Source organism: Trachypithecus francoisi, unplaced genomic scaffold (assembly GCF_009764315.1).
Source record: "Trachypithecus francoisi isolate TF-2019V2 unplaced genomic scaffold, Tfra_2.0 Lachesis_group1, whole genome shotgun sequence".
Taxonomy (NCBI): Eukaryota; Metazoa; Chordata; class Mammalia; order Primates; family Cercopithecidae; genus Trachypithecus; species Trachypithecus francoisi.
This window is the reverse complement of record NW_022681454.1, coordinates 7,063,704-7,080,132: the sequence shown is the minus strand read 5'-3', so window position 1 is coordinate 7,080,132 and position 16,429 is coordinate 7,063,704. Positions and strand designations below refer to the sequence as shown.

At 48.2% G+C, this 16,429-nt stretch overlaps 1 protein-coding gene across 3 annotated transcripts in view; it reads right to left on the bottom strand.

Moving 5' to 3' along the window:
* The window catches only part of CRMP1 (collapsin response mediator protein 1), a 72,321-nt gene that overhangs the window by 10,230 nt on the left and 45,662 nt on the right, over positions 1-16,429 (bottom strand). For all 3 annotated transcript variants that reach the window (XM_033213710.1, XM_033213713.1, XM_033213711.1), the window contains 5 exons: positions 12,798-12,866; positions 11,077-11,197; positions 9,287-9,443; positions 6,559-6,700; positions 5,716-5,886 (listed from right to left, as the gene is read on the bottom strand). In XM_033213710.1, coding sequence (XP_033069601.1) covers positions 5,716-5,886; positions 6,559-6,700; positions 9,287-9,443; positions 11,077-11,197; positions 12,798-12,866 — 660 coding nt within the window. The remainder of the gene's footprint in view (positions 1-5,715; positions 5,887-6,558; positions 6,701-9,286; positions 9,444-11,076; positions 11,198-12,797; positions 12,867-16,429) is intronic.

Here is a 16,429-nt window from a genome sequence, read left to right as displayed (position 1 = left end):
GTGATAGAAAGGTAAATCTGTCTTCTACTTGAGTATGAGACATATGCCTTTAGGAGTTTCTTCTGTATCTCTAGGTATGTCCAAGGCCTGAATAATTGTCTGACATACACATCTCTACACAGACATTTCTCACCTTCGTTTTTCCTTACCTCAGCAACTGTTCCCTATCAGCACACACACAAAACACTTTTACATTGCTATACCGTATTTCATCAGGAAGATGTACTACCATTTACATGCCCAGTTCCCAAGGATAAACAGTTGGGTCATTGCCATGCCTTTGCTAAAAACAACGCTGAAACAGACCTTGCATCCACAGTCTGCACACAAGAGCATGTTTCGAGTGTGGAGTCTGGGGCCACAGAGTAAATGGATTTTCGCCTTTGATAGATTTGCCTTCCAAAAAAGACAACACGAGTTTCCATTTCCAACAAAACTCCGTGAGTTTACCTGACAGCCTTTGGCAAACACTATCTTTGTATATTAAACTCCTGATCTCAGTTGCTGGCACAGGTGAAAAATACTATCTCTAGGTTGTTATTTGCCTTTATGACTGAGACTGGGTCTCTTTTTAAATCAACACATGCCATTTCTATATTTCTTACTGTGTCACTGCGTTTTGCACATTGTTCTGTTTCTCAGGGTCTTGCCGTTCTTCTTACTGATTTCTAAAAGTACACACTCAACGTTAAAGAATTTATCCTTTGTTATGTGTGTTGCAAAATATTTCCTCCCTCCCTGGTCCTCTGTCTCTGGAACTCATATGAAGTAATTGTTTTTGCCACACAGATTATTTTGTATATTTTTTATGTAGTCAATGATCAAACAGACCATTCTTTTCCTTTACCATTTCTTAAGTTTTGTGTCTTGCTTAGCAAGATCTTTTCCCCTTCAAGATTATCATTTTTTTTTAAAATGTGTGTTTTATTCTAATCCTTTCATAGTTTAATTTTATCTTAATCTTTGATCCATGGTTTGATTTCTTTGGTAGTAAATAGCAGGGCAGAGAGACATTAAGCATCATGCGCCAGGTGTTCTAACACATTTGGATGAGTAACTATCGTTTCCCAATTCTAACTGTCTCCTTTATTGTAAGCCAAATTCTCATATGCAGTCAGTCTATTCCTTGGCTCTCTTTTCTTGTACTCATGCCAAACTGTTTGGTTTATTGCAGCTTTATAACATGTTTTAATAACTAGGATGACTAACACTCCCAGCCCAGTCTTCCCTTTTTTCAGAACTATTTCAGCTACTCTCACATTTCCCATCTGGGAACTCTGCTTTCCGAGCTAAATAATTAAATTTTCTGATGGGATCACATCAAATTTATAGATTAGATTAGAAAGAACTGATATGTTCACCATATTGAATCTTCTCAGTGTAAAGGTCCTTGAATTTATGTAAGTCTTTAGTTTTTTATTTTTTTGGTTTGTTTGTTTTGAGACAGGGTCTCACTCTGCAGTGCAGTGGCACAATCATGGCTCACCACAGCCTCCAAGTCCTCGGCTCAAGCAATCCTCCTGCCTCAGCCTCCCAAGTAGCTAGGACTACAGGCATGCACCACCATGCCTGCTTAATTTTTTTTATTTTTTTTTTGTACAGGCAGGGTCTCATTATGTCACTCAGTTTGGTTTCAAACTCCTAGCCTCAAGTTCCCCCACCTGAACCTCCCAAAGTGCTGGGTTTACAGGAATGAACCACCATGCCAGACCAAGTCTCTAGTGTTTATTGCTATTATAGGATTTTGATTTCCATTCTATTTTCCAAAGTGATTTTTGATTCTTCCATAGAAAAACTATCAATTCTTTATATTGGTTTGTAATCTGATGGTGTTTGATGATTTTTAGGTGCATCTTGGGGATTCCAGGCAATCACGTCTCCTATACACAGCTGTTGACACTGTGCCGGCCTCGCAGGACCCAGGCAGACAGTGCATTTCCAGTGTTAGCATTTGCTAACCTAATTCTCCCTCACCCTAAAGTGGCTCCACTATGGAGTGATTCATAACTGTGCCGAGGGAAACGTGAATTGTGAATACGGAGAGGTGGTGCAAGGAGCCAGTCACCCATCTCCCAGCTGAAACTGGCCAGCCCTTGGGGATCTGGGCTGCTGTCCCTATGCTTGGGTGAGGAACATGCTATGCTGTGGTGAGAGTCTCAAGCTGCCAGATGTGAGGAGGCCCCGGTCATATCACAAATGCCACACCCTGCATTTCACAACAACACCAAATTTTAAATGTCAATGCCTTCTTTTCTTAAAGGTAATATACAAACAATGTAAAAATTTAAACAACACAAAACACCGTGATTAAAAAACCTCTTGTCTCCCCCATCCATGAGCCCCCGTTCCCTGGTTCCCTCCAGGGAGGACTAGTTTCTTTTACACCCTTTGAAAAGCAGCCAGTCAGCTGATGTGTGCATAAACAAAACGTGGTCCATCCCTACAAGGGGATATTATTCAGCCATCAAAGGAACATGGTACCCATCCATGATATAGCATGGATGATCTTCAAAAATATGATGCTAAGTAGAAGAAGCCAGACATAAAAGGCCACATACTGGATGATTTCATTTCTATGAAATGTCCAGAATAGGCAAATCCACAGAAACAGAAAGCAGGTTACTGGTTGCTAGGGAATAAGGGAGGGAGAGGGGGACTGATTGTTCATGGGCACAGGGTTTTGTTTGGAGGTGCTGAAAACCTTCTGGAATTAGTGATGATTGTACAACCTTCTCAATATACTAAAAGCCACTCAATTGTACACTTGAAAATGGTGACATTTATGGTATGTGAATTATATCTTGATAAGAAAGTTTAAAACATCCAAACATGTATGCACACCCATGACGTGGCTCTTTGACGTGAATGTTTTCCACAACGATAGGAAAGAATAAAAGGTGTGTTTTATAGAAAAGTAGATCTAAAATCTAATCACTGGTCAGTATTCAAGAAATGATCTCTTTTCATTGTTAAAAGTATTTTTTTTAAAACATATAAAAACAAAACTAACCTCTAACAACATTTCTCAATCCCTGTTCTGAAAAAAATTGCAATGACGTGGATGGCATTGCTTTGGACAAAGAAAATGAAACAGACAAAATCCTTTGGTCAAACCACTTCACGGTGTCCTCAATTGCCCTCTTGTTGCTCTGAAAAGAATTCATATCTTGCCTCACGCAGAGAAGGGATGCTTCCCCGAGTTTAACCTGAAGACAATTACCTCCCAGATGGGTACCCCTGGGTATATTACATATTGTTATGGGTTGAATCGTGCTCCCAAAAAAAGATATGTTGAAGTCCTAACCCCCATGACCTCAAAATAGGACCTTATTTGGAAACAGAGATTTTGCAGGTGTAATTAGTTAAGATGAGGTCACACTGGGGGGTGGTGGGCGCAACAACCAATGACTGGCATCCTTAAAAAGAGAAGACACAGCAGAGAAGGCCACGCAATGACAGAGGCAGAGATGTAAGGGATGCCTTACACGCTGTGGAACCAAGTATTGCTGGGGACGTCAGACACTAAAAGAGTGGCCTAGAAGGGATCTGTTCCCAGAGCCTTCAGAGAGAGCATGGCCTAGCCAACACCTTGGTTTCAACTTCTATCCTCCATAACTTTAAGAGACAAAATTTCTTTTGTTTAAACCACCCAGCCTGTGGCACTTTGTAACAGCATCCAAGGAAACTTACGCACATATCCTCTGTCTGCCCATTTTCTCATTTATTAATAACAATATACCTAACTTAGAAGATCCTGAGGATTAAATGAGATGATGCATGGAGAATGCTAAGCACGGAGTAACTACAAAACAGTATTTGGCTGGATTGTGATGATAATCCAGGAGTGCCCACTCCTAAGCATGGAATCTGGTATGGCCCCTGATCCCACACTGAAATAGTAAGACAATCCCAGCTCAGTCTACTCCCTTCTGGGTCCTTTGCTGCCGACCTTTGACTGGCTAACTCAGACATTCACATTCCTTTCTAGATGAGGATCACCTTACGAAGCAAGGGGCAGCTCCCACAGCCAGATGGCAGTGGGAGTGCACACCCTCTGCTATGGTCGGAATATCCCCTCAAAATTCAACTAGACATTTAATTGCCATTGCACTGTTATTAAAATGTGAGATCATTAAGAGCTGATGAGGTCATGAAGGCTCTGCCCTCATTAATGGGTTAATGCTGTTATCACAGGAGTGAGTGAGTTATTGTGAGACTGGGCTTGTTATGAAAGCGAATTCAGCGTCCTCTTGATATTTCTTTCACACTTGTCCTCTCTTGTCCTTCTGCCCTCCGCCATGGGATAACTCAGCAAGAAGACCTTTGCCAGATGCCGGCATTTTCATATTGAAATTCCCAGCCTCCAGAACCGTGAGCCAAATAAATTTATTTTCTTTATAAATTACCCAGTCTGTGGTATCGATTACAGTAGCACAGTACACTCCACACCCTAACTCCTAACACGTGTGCACGTGCATACACACGGCGTTACAGAGCCATTTTCACATGAACTAAGACGTGGTTGAGACCAAGACACCCTCTCACTGACAAGACCCTCTCCCACTGCCTCTCCTATGTGCACAGACCCCAAGCAGTGTGTACACACATGAAATAATTCATAATAACAAAGAGTAGAATTGCATGCCCTGCTGGACTGTACATGTGAGTGGCATAAACCTTTCTCCATGAGAAGATGATCTCAGGCACCCTATTCCCTGGAGATGGGGACTGTGGGAAGCAAGTAGTGTTACCAGGGAGTATTGTGTATTGTAAGAATGACCTGGATTGGTGAGCCGGACAAGGTCAGTAAGCAGCTAAGACCTCTGCTTCTGCAGGCCAGGTCTCTTGCAGCCAAGTGGATACTCCAGGGCCATGCCCATGAGCTGCTACAAGTGTTTCCTGTGGCTTTCTTATGAAACTTCCTTGTGCCTGGCGTCCTGTCCCCATACCTGTGGTCTCCTTCTCCAGTATGTGAGCCCAGGGACTACGGGAACACCCACTGCAGCTCCGTCACGGTGTGCATATGCCCTGCTTCTGGCCTGTGTCCTTGCACAGACTCCAGTGAGCCAGGGACCACTGTGGCCTTTTGGGTCTGTGCGTGTAACTGTTAATTCAGACCCCAGGCCACTGTTGGCCATGCACAAGGGTGTTAAAGCAAGCCCTTCAGGGAGGCACAGGTGTCTTCTGCCATCTCTGCATGCACCCTTTCTGTGCATGCATCTTTGGGTAGGTTGCTGGATGAGTGGAGAAATCAAAAGCATATAAGATACAAAGCAGAAATGGCCCATAACGATGGGCATGGAATGTGAAAAAGTGTGCACTTTAGGGCCAACCTTTTCCTGTCTATTAGCAGCCAGCCGCAAAACTGAGTGGGAGTTTTCTAATATACCAAATAAAATCCTTTCTAGCTTGATAATTAAATTGAGAACCTTAGACCTAATACTTTCCCTCGCTGAGCCCTGAAGCTTACACATTAGAAGCAGTATCAGATGGCTGGCAACGCGTGCATCCATGAGCAGAAGCAGAGAGAGGCAGAGAGATAAAGAGAAGCAGCTTAACTGAGCCTGCTCAAATCCCTCCTCCCAATCTCTCCAGTCAGGCTCTATATCAGATCACATTCTAGGTGGAAAATTCATAAATCATTTTAATCAGTCTTTTAAAATGGTTACAGTGAAGAATCACTTATCTCAGCAGCACAAATAGGCCAGGACTTACCGACTTGTGACTTTTGGCTGTTATGGTCTTCACCTTGTCGGGGTCCCAGATGACCACGTCAGCGTCCGAACCCACAGCAATCCGCCCTTTCCTTGGGTACAGGTTAAAGATCTTGGCTGCATTGGTGCTGGTGACAGCGACAAACTGGTTCTCATCCATTTTGCCAGTAGCCTAAAGGCAAGACCCACAGATGAGAAGAACCTCTCATAATGGGGCCAGGAGGAGGGGCGGCTGGGCACAAATGGAAGCCTGCCAGCTGGAGTCCTTGCAAGGCTTGGAATTCTCTCCTCTCCCAGCTAAAAACGTACCATCGTCAAGAACCCCAAAGGGCCCAGCCTCATCAGAGAGGACATTTAATTAACCACACAGAGGTATGTTGACACAAAAGCCACGATGACATCTTGTCCATGTCACCAGGCCCAAGTTTAACAGAAGATAAAAACCTTTGGTGTCAGGTCAGTGATCAGAGTGAGACCCAGCTCTTCCTCTGCAACAAGAAATCTCTCTCTACCCACTCCACACCCCAACTCCTAACACGTGTGCACGTGCATACACACGGAGTTACAGAGCCATTTTCACATGAACTAAGACGTAGTTGAGAAAACAAAACATTTTTCAATCTTTATATAAAGGACAAGGGTGACATCCGCGAATGCAGAGGCCTCTCCTGGACTTGAGCTACTTTCTCACAAGTTACGCGTTCCCTCCTACGCCCTCCTAGTATATGTGCTTCTGCCTTCATGTAAGAAGGGAACTTTTAAGAACCCAGCGTGCGTAATGCATTGGCTTTCACAGGGCAGGTAGGGTGTTTCCCGAATGCTCCGAGAACAGATCCAGCCTTACCACCGCCTTGTCCCAGACGACAGTCATCCGCTCCTCTATCCCGTTGACACCCTCGGGGATGAGGGTGAAGTTGTCCTTGCCCACCGCCTTCTGGGCAGTGCTGTAGGGACAGTGGCCGCTGCCTGTGACCTGCAAGTCCCCACTGGCAAGGACAAAACAAGGTGGAGTTCAGACCTTATTTCATTTTGAAGGCAAATCCCGACTTCAGACAGGTACATGCAGTACAGCCAGTGAATGAATGAATAGATAAGGAAGCCAGTGGGTAAGAGAGAAACTCCAGCGTGTGCCTGCACATCTCACAAGTCCCAGGGACATCACTGGCCCCATGCTCTGCATGTTACAAAGCGAGGAATGTGTGCTGACATTTGTCTTCTTGACACAAGGCAGTGGCACAAGGGCTGGCCGGTGTGTTTGTGCTGTGCTTGCAGAACAAACACTATTCACTGGTTATGGCAAAGGGGCACAAGTTCACTGGGATTTACCCTTTCATCCCCTGGTGTTTCAAAAACTGTTTCAAAAACATATACTCTTTGATATATCAGGTGCCCTGAGCTGAACACCTAAGACAGTAAAATGAATGGAACAGGCCGAGTGTGGTGGCTCACACCTGTAATCCCAGCACTTTGGGAGACCATGGCAGGTGGATCACGTGAGGTCAGGAGTTCGAGACCAGCCTGACCAACACAGCGAAACCTTGTCTCTACTAAAAAAAAAAAAAAAAAAAAAAATTAGCCAGGCATGGTGGTGGGCCCCTGTAATCCTAGCTACTCAAGAGGCTGAGGCAGGAGAATTGCTTGAACCCAGGAGGTGGAGGTTGCAGTGAGCCGAGATTTTGCCATTGCACTCCAGCCTGGGCGACGAGCAAAACTCAGTCTCAAAAAATAAAATAAAATAAAATGAAAAATAAAAACGAATGGACCATTATTTGTGGTTCTAAATGAAGGGTGAAGAGGGTGAGGCTGTCCTCCAATCCAGAGGCCCAGGAAATGTTAGCCATTACCTAGATGCAGAGGAATGTATTTAGAAGTTATCTTCACTCATTTATTCAACAAAATTGTGTTGCATGCTTCCTATGTGCCTGGTACAATTTAAGGCATAGGGAGTGCGTCTGAACCGAAAGGGAGAGTTCTGCATGTATCAGCTCTACTGAGGGACGGAGGAGACTGGCAATAAGCAGAGGCAAACGGGGCACATGGGCGCTGTCAGAGCGAGTGTCAGGGATTCAACTAAAGCAGGTGGGGTGAGGCGTGCTGGGGACAGGCTGGGGATGCCATTATCAGGAAGATAATTAGAAAATAACATCACTGAGAAGGAGCCTTCCAGCGAAGATCTGAAGGAAGTCACAGAGCAAACCACGTGGTGTCTAAGAAAGAGAGAACTAGCCAGGGGTTCCCATGAGTGGAAAGGCCCCGAGGCAGGGTCCTGCCTGGGGTTCAGGGTCAGCATGAAGCCGGGACTAGACCAAGGGAGCCAAGGGCAGAGGAGGCCCAGGGAGGGAGGTTGGTCAGGGCATGTGCGCCGGATTGAGTTCTGCCTTGTGGGACGCTGTGGGGACTTGGGTTTCACTGGGAGAGGACTTACTGGTTCCGAGCAGAGGGGTGTTTGATCTAATCTAGGTTCTAAATGTCTGAGAGCAGACTGTGATGGGTAGCAGGGGTGTGGGCCTGCGTGGAAACAGAAAGGCTTGGTAGGAAGCCAGGGAGGACGGTGGCCTGAGCCAGGATGGCCACAGCAGACAAGTGAGGCGTTGTCAGACTCCAGGGCCTCTGGTCCGTGTTCCTGACATTTCCTGAGATGGGCAAGACTGCGGGGGTAGCAGCTTTATGGGGGAAGATCTGCAGTTCTCTGTAAACGTGAGTTGCCCACCAGACATCGGACTGCAGATGTGGAGTAAGTCCTTGGCTATGCCAGTCAAGGATTTCTGTATCATCAGGGGGACAGTGATTTCCACGTGGGTGCACACTGCTGTCCCCTCCTCCAAGGTTCCTTCTGCCAAGAAGCCCCGTCTTACCCTCCCCTATTGGGCAAACTCTTACTCATCCCCAAGCTTTAGTCTCAATGCCACCTCCTCCGGAAAGCCTTCTGCAAACCTCCTGGTGGGTTCTAAGCATGCATCTCCGCTTCCAGAGCGGCCTGGACACTTAGGCTTGCTGTGTGGCCTTGCTATTGCTAAGTGTTCATCCCTCGTGGTAGCTAACAGAAGGGAAGGGGCTGAGGTGCTGGGCTCCACGGTGTGCATGCACCACAGCAGGTGCGCTGCAGGCAGCAGCGGCCACTTCTGGAGCCCTCGGCTCCAGGTCCTTTTCCTGCACTGTCTCATAGGCAGCTCTGCCACAGGTACTGTCTGCTCCCACTTTGAGTAAAATGAGGGGGACCAGGAGATGTTACGGGTGATGTCCCAGGTCCAGGGTGACACAGCCTTGTCTCCATCCCTAATCCTGAGTGCTTCCCAATACACCACGGTGCCTGCCACAGAGCAAGTGCTTAACAGTAGGTTGGCTCAACAGGAGGAGGTCAATAGATGTGAATGGAACAGTCACTGGATGCCACAGATCTTCAGGTCCCTGAAGGCCTGTTGTAAGCCCCACAAGCGCTGTCCTTTCAGAGCACGGGGCAGAGCCTCCTCTATAATCATGAGTCCAAACCAGCCTGCGGATTCCCACCATTAACTCTCTGCCTCCAAAGGCCCCAGCTGCCTCCCCCAGCCCCACATTCTCACAGGTCTCACCAGGCCAGCAGGGAGGTCAAGTGGTCCGGCGTGGTGGGGTCCGGGCTCAGGGGAGGGGAGGTCACGAACGCCGCAGCCTTGGCCCAGTTCTTGCTCCAGTAATGGGTGCCATCGGTCCCCAGGCTGGCAGCAATGGGCTCGCCAAAAACTAGGGGCCCTTGGGAGGGGCAAACACAAACAAGCCTGGTTAAAAGCAAATACTCTCTTGAGGCAGATGTCAAAGGCACAAAATTGGAAGACTGTAGAGGGAGAACAGGGCTGGCTGAAGGCCGGAACACTGGCCACCGTTCTCGCAGGCATCACTGCCTGCACCGCAGGGACCTTGGATGTCAGACCCAGTTCCATCACATTGTCCACACCCCGCCAAGCGCTCCATGGAGCGGACGGCAGCTGACTCACCCAGCAACCTTGTGGATACGGCTGTTGCTTTTAGGGTTTGGACATTATTATGTCCTTTTATAGATTCGTAAGCCAAGGCACGGAGCCACGATTTGCTGTCTCGGTTTGGTTCTACTGGAAGCAGATCTTAGGAATCTAGTTCAAGCGTCTTATTTGGGAGGCGATTCCAGGAAACACTGGCTGGGGATTGAGGAAGTGACATAAGGCAGGGAAAGTAGCCAATAAAGGGAGATTTCTCATCGAGGCACAGCGGAGGGCCTTGGCACTCAGTCCTGCTCGGGAATATGCCTCGGGGTTGTCCCACCCCAGGGGAAAGCGAGTTGGATGTGCTTCTATCAGCCCAGGGCCGGAGGGCGGCTTCCGGAGTACCAGCTTCCCAGAAGTTCCCGCTTGCCTTTCATGGAGTGGGCCAGGCGGGCTTCTTCCAGAAAAGCCTGCAGGCGGAAGCTGGGGCTCCCAGGAAAGATCTTTGCATTAGGGACCAAGGGCAAGAGATGTGGCCCGAGAGACCCTGCTGCCCTCGCCCGAGGCCACCTGCTGCCCAGCAGGAGAGGCGGCTGTGAGCTCTGCCCTGTTCTAGGGCAGCCCATCAAGCAGCGCTCTCTGCAGTGAGGCAGGTGCCCTACGTCACGGCTGCCCAACCAGCAACCACTGGCCACATGTGGCTCTCAAGCTGGTGTGGCTGGTGCCACTGAGGAACTAACTTGTTCATTTTATTTAACATTACTTAATTTAAACTTAAATAGCCATGTGTGGCTAGTGACCACCTTATGGCTTCCTGTGGCTCCAGAACCTGCCTGCTTACCCACTCCCGGCTGGTACTGCTTCCAGATTTCTGTAACCTCTCTGAGCCCGGGTCTCCTTATCTTCAAAATGGGGCTAGCCTCTACTTGTTCTAGCCTCTACTTGTCAGCTTGCCCTTAAAAACACTGAAACAACGTGTGTGGGGTCCACGGCTGCTCTGTCCAATAAGGCAGTCCTGAGCCGCATGTGACCACCAATAACCTGAGGCTGTGGTTAGTCTGAACTGAGTTGTGTACGTGTAAAATACACACGGAATTTTGAAGAGAGTACAGAAAACATCATGCAAAATAGTAATGATTTTTACATTGATGACATGCTGAATATTTGGATCCATTAGATTAAACATAATATATGATTAAAATTCTCTTTCAATGGAGCTGAACTTAATCAAGGTGAATGTCCTAAGGTCCTAGGGTCATTGGGACCAAAGAATTCCAGCCACCATCCTTGTGTCAGGAGCATCCCCCCTCCACCCCTCCCTCCTCAGACAGAACTCTGTCTGAGTTCGGGAGGGAGTGAACTTGAACCTGCAGGACACCCCCTTCCAGGCCCCAGCTGCCCTAGAAGGCCCAGGGCCAGCTGCATACCTTTCTTCCTGGCCAGAGCGATGATGTCGGCTGCACTCTTGCTCATGACCTTGGTGATGTACACAGGGCAGTTGATCCGGCCCGCAATGGTGATGGCCCGGAACACCGCCTCGGCCTCCAGCTGAACACGGCACACACAGTGTCACAGGAGGGAAGGCTGGGGCACAGCTACCACCCATCTCCATTTTCCTTAACTAAATGTGGTCAGAAGGGAAATCTGCTCCATCGAATGAGAAGGACATACGGAGTCCAACAGCGCTTGACAGTGCCCCTGCTCTCTGGGGCGGAGCACTGGTCTCACGCTGGGATACAGCTGCAACATCCAAGCGCTATACAACTTTATACCACTGCCTCCCGGTTCCATCCTGACCTCACTACAGGCCAGGAACACACAGCTCGTGGCCATCCCTGGGCCATGGAGCTCATGAAGAGCACTGGGTGGGATCTCAAGCTCCTCAGAACATGGAACCTGTCCACTCACGTCTGTGTCCCCTGTGACTCAGTAATGACCTGATGAGGGCATCAGAAAATGTCCTCAACTTGGCCAGGCACGGTGGCTCACACCTGTAATCCCAGCACTTTGGGAAGCCAAGATGGATGGATCACTTGTGGTCGGAAATTTGAGACCAGACCGGCCAACATGGTGAAACCCAGTCTCTATTCATGAGATCAGAAGATTAAGACCATCCTGGCTAACATGGTGAAATGTCATCTCTACTAAAAATACAAAAAGTTAGCTGGGCGTGGTGGTGGGCACCTGTAGTCCCAGCTACTTGGGAGGCTGAGGCAGGAGAATGGCGTGAACCTGGGAGGTGGAGCTTGCAGTGAGCTGAGATCGTGCCACTGCACTCCAGCCTGGGCGACAGAGCGAGACTCCATCCCAAAAAAAAAAAAGAAAGAAAGAAAACACACAAATTAGCTAGGTGTGGTGGCACAGGCCTGTGCCTAGTAGTCCTAGCTACTTGGGAGGCTAAGGTAGGAGAATCACTTGAACCCAAGAAGCGGAGGCTGCAGCAGTGAACCGAGATCATACCACTGCACTCTAGCCTGGGCAACAGGGAGAGACTCCATCTCAAAAAAAAAAAAAAAAAAAAAAAAAGGAAAGGAAAGAAAGAAAGTAAAAAGAAAGTGTCCTCAACTCAAACGATGGCTTCCAGGGTGCCCACTCCATTCCATGCCGGATCAGCTTGCCTTCCTCCTTCCATGCTCCCTGCGGGTGTGTGCACATGCACACACACCCACTCACACACTCACACACTAACATACACATACACACTCACACACACACACACTCACACACAAACACACACATACACACAGATACACAGAGCCACTCCAGGGGAAGTCATCCTTGTTCGAGGCTTGGGAGCAGGGCAGGCAGTGGGAGTTGTCTCCCGGGTGCTGGGCTTGGGCATGCGGCTCCACTTTCCTATCATCCACTATGCAAAGTCCTCCATGAGAATCCGTATCCACTTGGGACACTGAAGCACCCACGGGACCTTGGAGTGAAGTTCCAGGACCCTGGGAGAGGCAGCACCTCTTCCTGGTTTCTCTAGCCAGCAGCCCCTAGGGTTCCCGGGGAAGGCAATATGGTTTGGGATGGTCTGGGAGAGGACATGGGAAGGAGCCGGGTCCTGGCTGGGCTGTTCCAGCTGGAACAGCATCAAGGTGAGTGCTCAGTGGTGAGTGTCAGAGTCATGCCTGAGTTCGGGAGTCCTTACCTCTTCAGGTCTGCTCAGGGCATGGCCCTCAGGACCCGTGATGCCCATGTCTAGGATCCGCTTTTGTTCCTACAAGACAAGAACAAATGAGTCAGTGATTAGAGGATGCCAGAGCTGGGAGAAGTGACTCCTCCAACCCCCTGGTTAGACAGAGGGGACAGCTGGGTCCCAAAGAGGTGAGTGGCTTGCACCAGGTTAACAGCGTGCTGGGTGGGGGCAGTGAACTGTGTCCCCTCCACTACACACCCATCCACCTTCCCCTTTGCAGCCCCGCATGGCTCCATCTGCACCTGCTTTATATTGAATCTCCTGGGATCAATGAGAGGCAGCAGGATTATAAGACACGCGCTTCCAAGACCACCCACCACCCTCTCAATCTCGGAGTCTCCCTGCAGGGCTCTCCTCTGGGAAGAAACATGGTGTTTGGGTACAACATGGATATCTTCAACTAGGAATCCTACTCTAGTCTTTGACATTGAAATCAAAGATCCCAAAACTGGGAGTCCAGATCCAGAACAGCCTCCTCTGTGACTTTGGGCAGGTTGGTCAAGCTCTCTGAGCCTCAGTCTTCTCTCCTGTACATACGGATAACAGTGCTTGTATTGCAGAGTGACTGTGCTGATCAGATGAGCGAGCATAGGAAACACGCTCAGCACAAAACCTGGAGCTGAGCGAGCGCTCGCTCATGAATCGGCAGCCGGCTCTCGTCTCTACTTCAGCTGCCTCTTCTTGGCATCTGTCTTTCTGGCAGGAAACCACTACCTCAAACTTATCATATAACCTTGAAATGGCTCCCTGAGCTGATGGCCCAGATTCAGATCCATCTGGCCCAAAGTTGCTTTGTCCCAGGAACACTTTAATTTCTAAAAAAAAAAAAAAAAAAAAAAAAAGTTTGACATTGCCCAGATGCCAGCTGTGCTGTTGCTAATTTTAACTTCCTCAGTGTGTGTGTCATTGTTCTTGGACATAACCCCGTCATGAACCCCGGGCCCCATCAACCATGAAAGGAAATCACAATTTCAACTGTGCGTCTGTGGTTATTACGCTCGAGGCTGTTACAAGAATATAAATGGGAAACCATTTCAAAGTCTAACAGCTGGGTAGATTTAAGTAAACAATGGAATAATTTCAGCTACTGAAGACGCTGTTTACAAAGCATTTTTAGAAAATGTTTACAAAAGGATTTTAGAATACCGAGAAATCCCTATGTGAAATTGTTTAGATGTCAGTTACTATTCTGGAAGGAAAGAGGAAGTAAGGAGGGGGAGGGCAGGGGAGGGAAGGGGAATAGAGAGAGGGGAGGAAGGGAAGAAAGGCAGGAGGGAGGGAGAAGAGGGGAAGAAGGGAGGATGAAAGATGACATAATGAGGAAAAACAAAAAGGAGAATAGGATTTCTAGTCGAAATAATGGACTACACATAGGCATTTGTTTCACTGCCTTCCAAAACACACTGAAGTCACAACAGAAAGAGATACACAGGAACCAAGAAAATACAGAGAAGACCACAGGAACAAAATGTTGAAAGCTGGAAAGCGGATGTCCAAAAGATGTGCTGCAGCTGGCACAGCGAAATCTCTGCTGGCAGTGAGGGCAGTGAGGAGAGCCAAGCCCCTGATGTGCCACTCAGGAGCTGGGGGCTGTAGGCTGGGCCTCTCCCACCCTGGTGGGGTCCCAGTGCACGTTGGAAAACTGTGTAGTAGTAACCACTAAAGCTGAATCTACACACACCCAGCCATTCCTCTCTTAGGTATATACCAGCGAAAGATGTGAACCTATGTTTAATAAAAGGCTGAACAAGAGTGGAGCAAGAACAAGCACAGAAGCCTCACGCATCACGGTCCCAAATGTGAAACTATCCAAATATCCAACAACTGGAGAATACGCTGTGCAGATTCGTGCAGTGGAATTCTACACAGTGATGAAACAGAAAAAGCTAGTGCTACGCCTGGCCAAAGGATGGATCTCACATGCCTCGGACTGAGCAAATGGACCCAGACATAAGAGAGTGTGTGCTGTATGGTTCCATTTTTAGAAAGTTTAAAATCAGCTGAGATCTGTGTGGCAGCAACTTCTAAGACGACTCCCAGTGATCCTGCCTCCTGCTTTTCAAGACCCTGCGGGGTCCCCTCCCCTGGAGTTTGGGCTGGACCCAGCACCTTGCTTCTGATGAGCAGAACAAGACAAAAGGGTTGGGCTGTCACTCCCAAGGTCAGGTTACAGAGACTCTGGCTGCCGACCTGCTCACCTATTGCTCTTTGGTTAATCTGCTCTGAAGGAAGCCGCCTCACTGGGGCTGCCCATGTGCAAGGAACTGAGGGAGGCCTCTGGCCAGCAGCCAGCAAAGAACAGACCATCACATTAGCCTGACAGCTAGCAAGGAGCTAAATCCAGAAATACACCACCTACGAGAGGCTGGATGCAAACCCTGCACGAGTTGAGCCTTGAGATGCTCACCGCCCCACCTGCCACTCACTATGGCCTGTGAGACCCTCAGCCAGAAAGAGCTGAGCTGCACCTGGAGTCTGGACCCATAGGACCATGAGATAATTTGCTTTAAGATGCTATGTTTTGAAGTAATTTGTTATGCAATCATGGATGACTAGTATAGGTTTTGTTACCAGAAGTAGGTGTTACCATAAAAGATATCTAAATATATGGAAGAGGCTCTGGAACCAGGCAGCAAATGAATTCTGAAACAGCACTTTAAATAGCCTCGAATGGACTCTAAGAAGAATTAGGGCCTCTGAGGACATTGCCAGTGAGTCCTCACAGGGGGCAAGAAGCAGGCATCAACAGTCTTGGGATGAAACCAAGGATGTGACTCTACAGTCCCTTGGTAAGAACTCAGAAAGGTGAGGGGTGGTGCCTCCCAGTGTTATCAGTCACAGTAAAGAGATTCTTTAAATAGGAACCCTCTAGGCTGGGTACGGTGGCTCATACCTATAATCCCAGCCCTTTGGGAGGCTGAGGCAGGCAGATCACTTGAGGTCAGGAGTTCGAGACCAGCTTGGTCAACATGGTGAAACCCCGTCTCTACTAAAAATACAAAAATTAGCCAGGCATGGTGGCGCATGCCTACAGTCCCAGCTACTCGGGAGGCTAAGGCACAAGAATCAGTTGAACCCAGGAGATGGGGGCTGCAATGAGCCAAGATTGCACCACTGCACTCCAGCCTGGGTGACAGAATGAGACTAAGTCTCAAAAAAATTAAAAAATACATTTTTTTAAAGAGACATTTCAAAGAGATGAAGGCTATGCCTGTGGACCGTCTCAGTCAAACTACAGGGCCTCTAGGAAGCTTGCCGTTGTGTCTCTCAGCTCTCTCATCAGGGTAGCGGAGGGATTATCTGGAAGAAATTGGTGGGTGCCTTTTGTCTTATGGCGTGAACCCCAATGAGATTCACAGGAGGCCCACAGATTTTTAGGAGAGTTGCCTTAGCAAAATACTGGAAGCTGAGACTGAACACAGGCATGTGATATGAAAAGAAGCAGTTGGATCCCCAAAACTCTTTTTTTTTTTTGAGATGGGGTCTCACTGTCACCCAGGCTGGAGTGTAGTGGCATGATCTCATCTCACTGCAACCTCCACCTCCCACATTCAAGCGATTCTCCTGCCTCAGCCTCCCAAGTA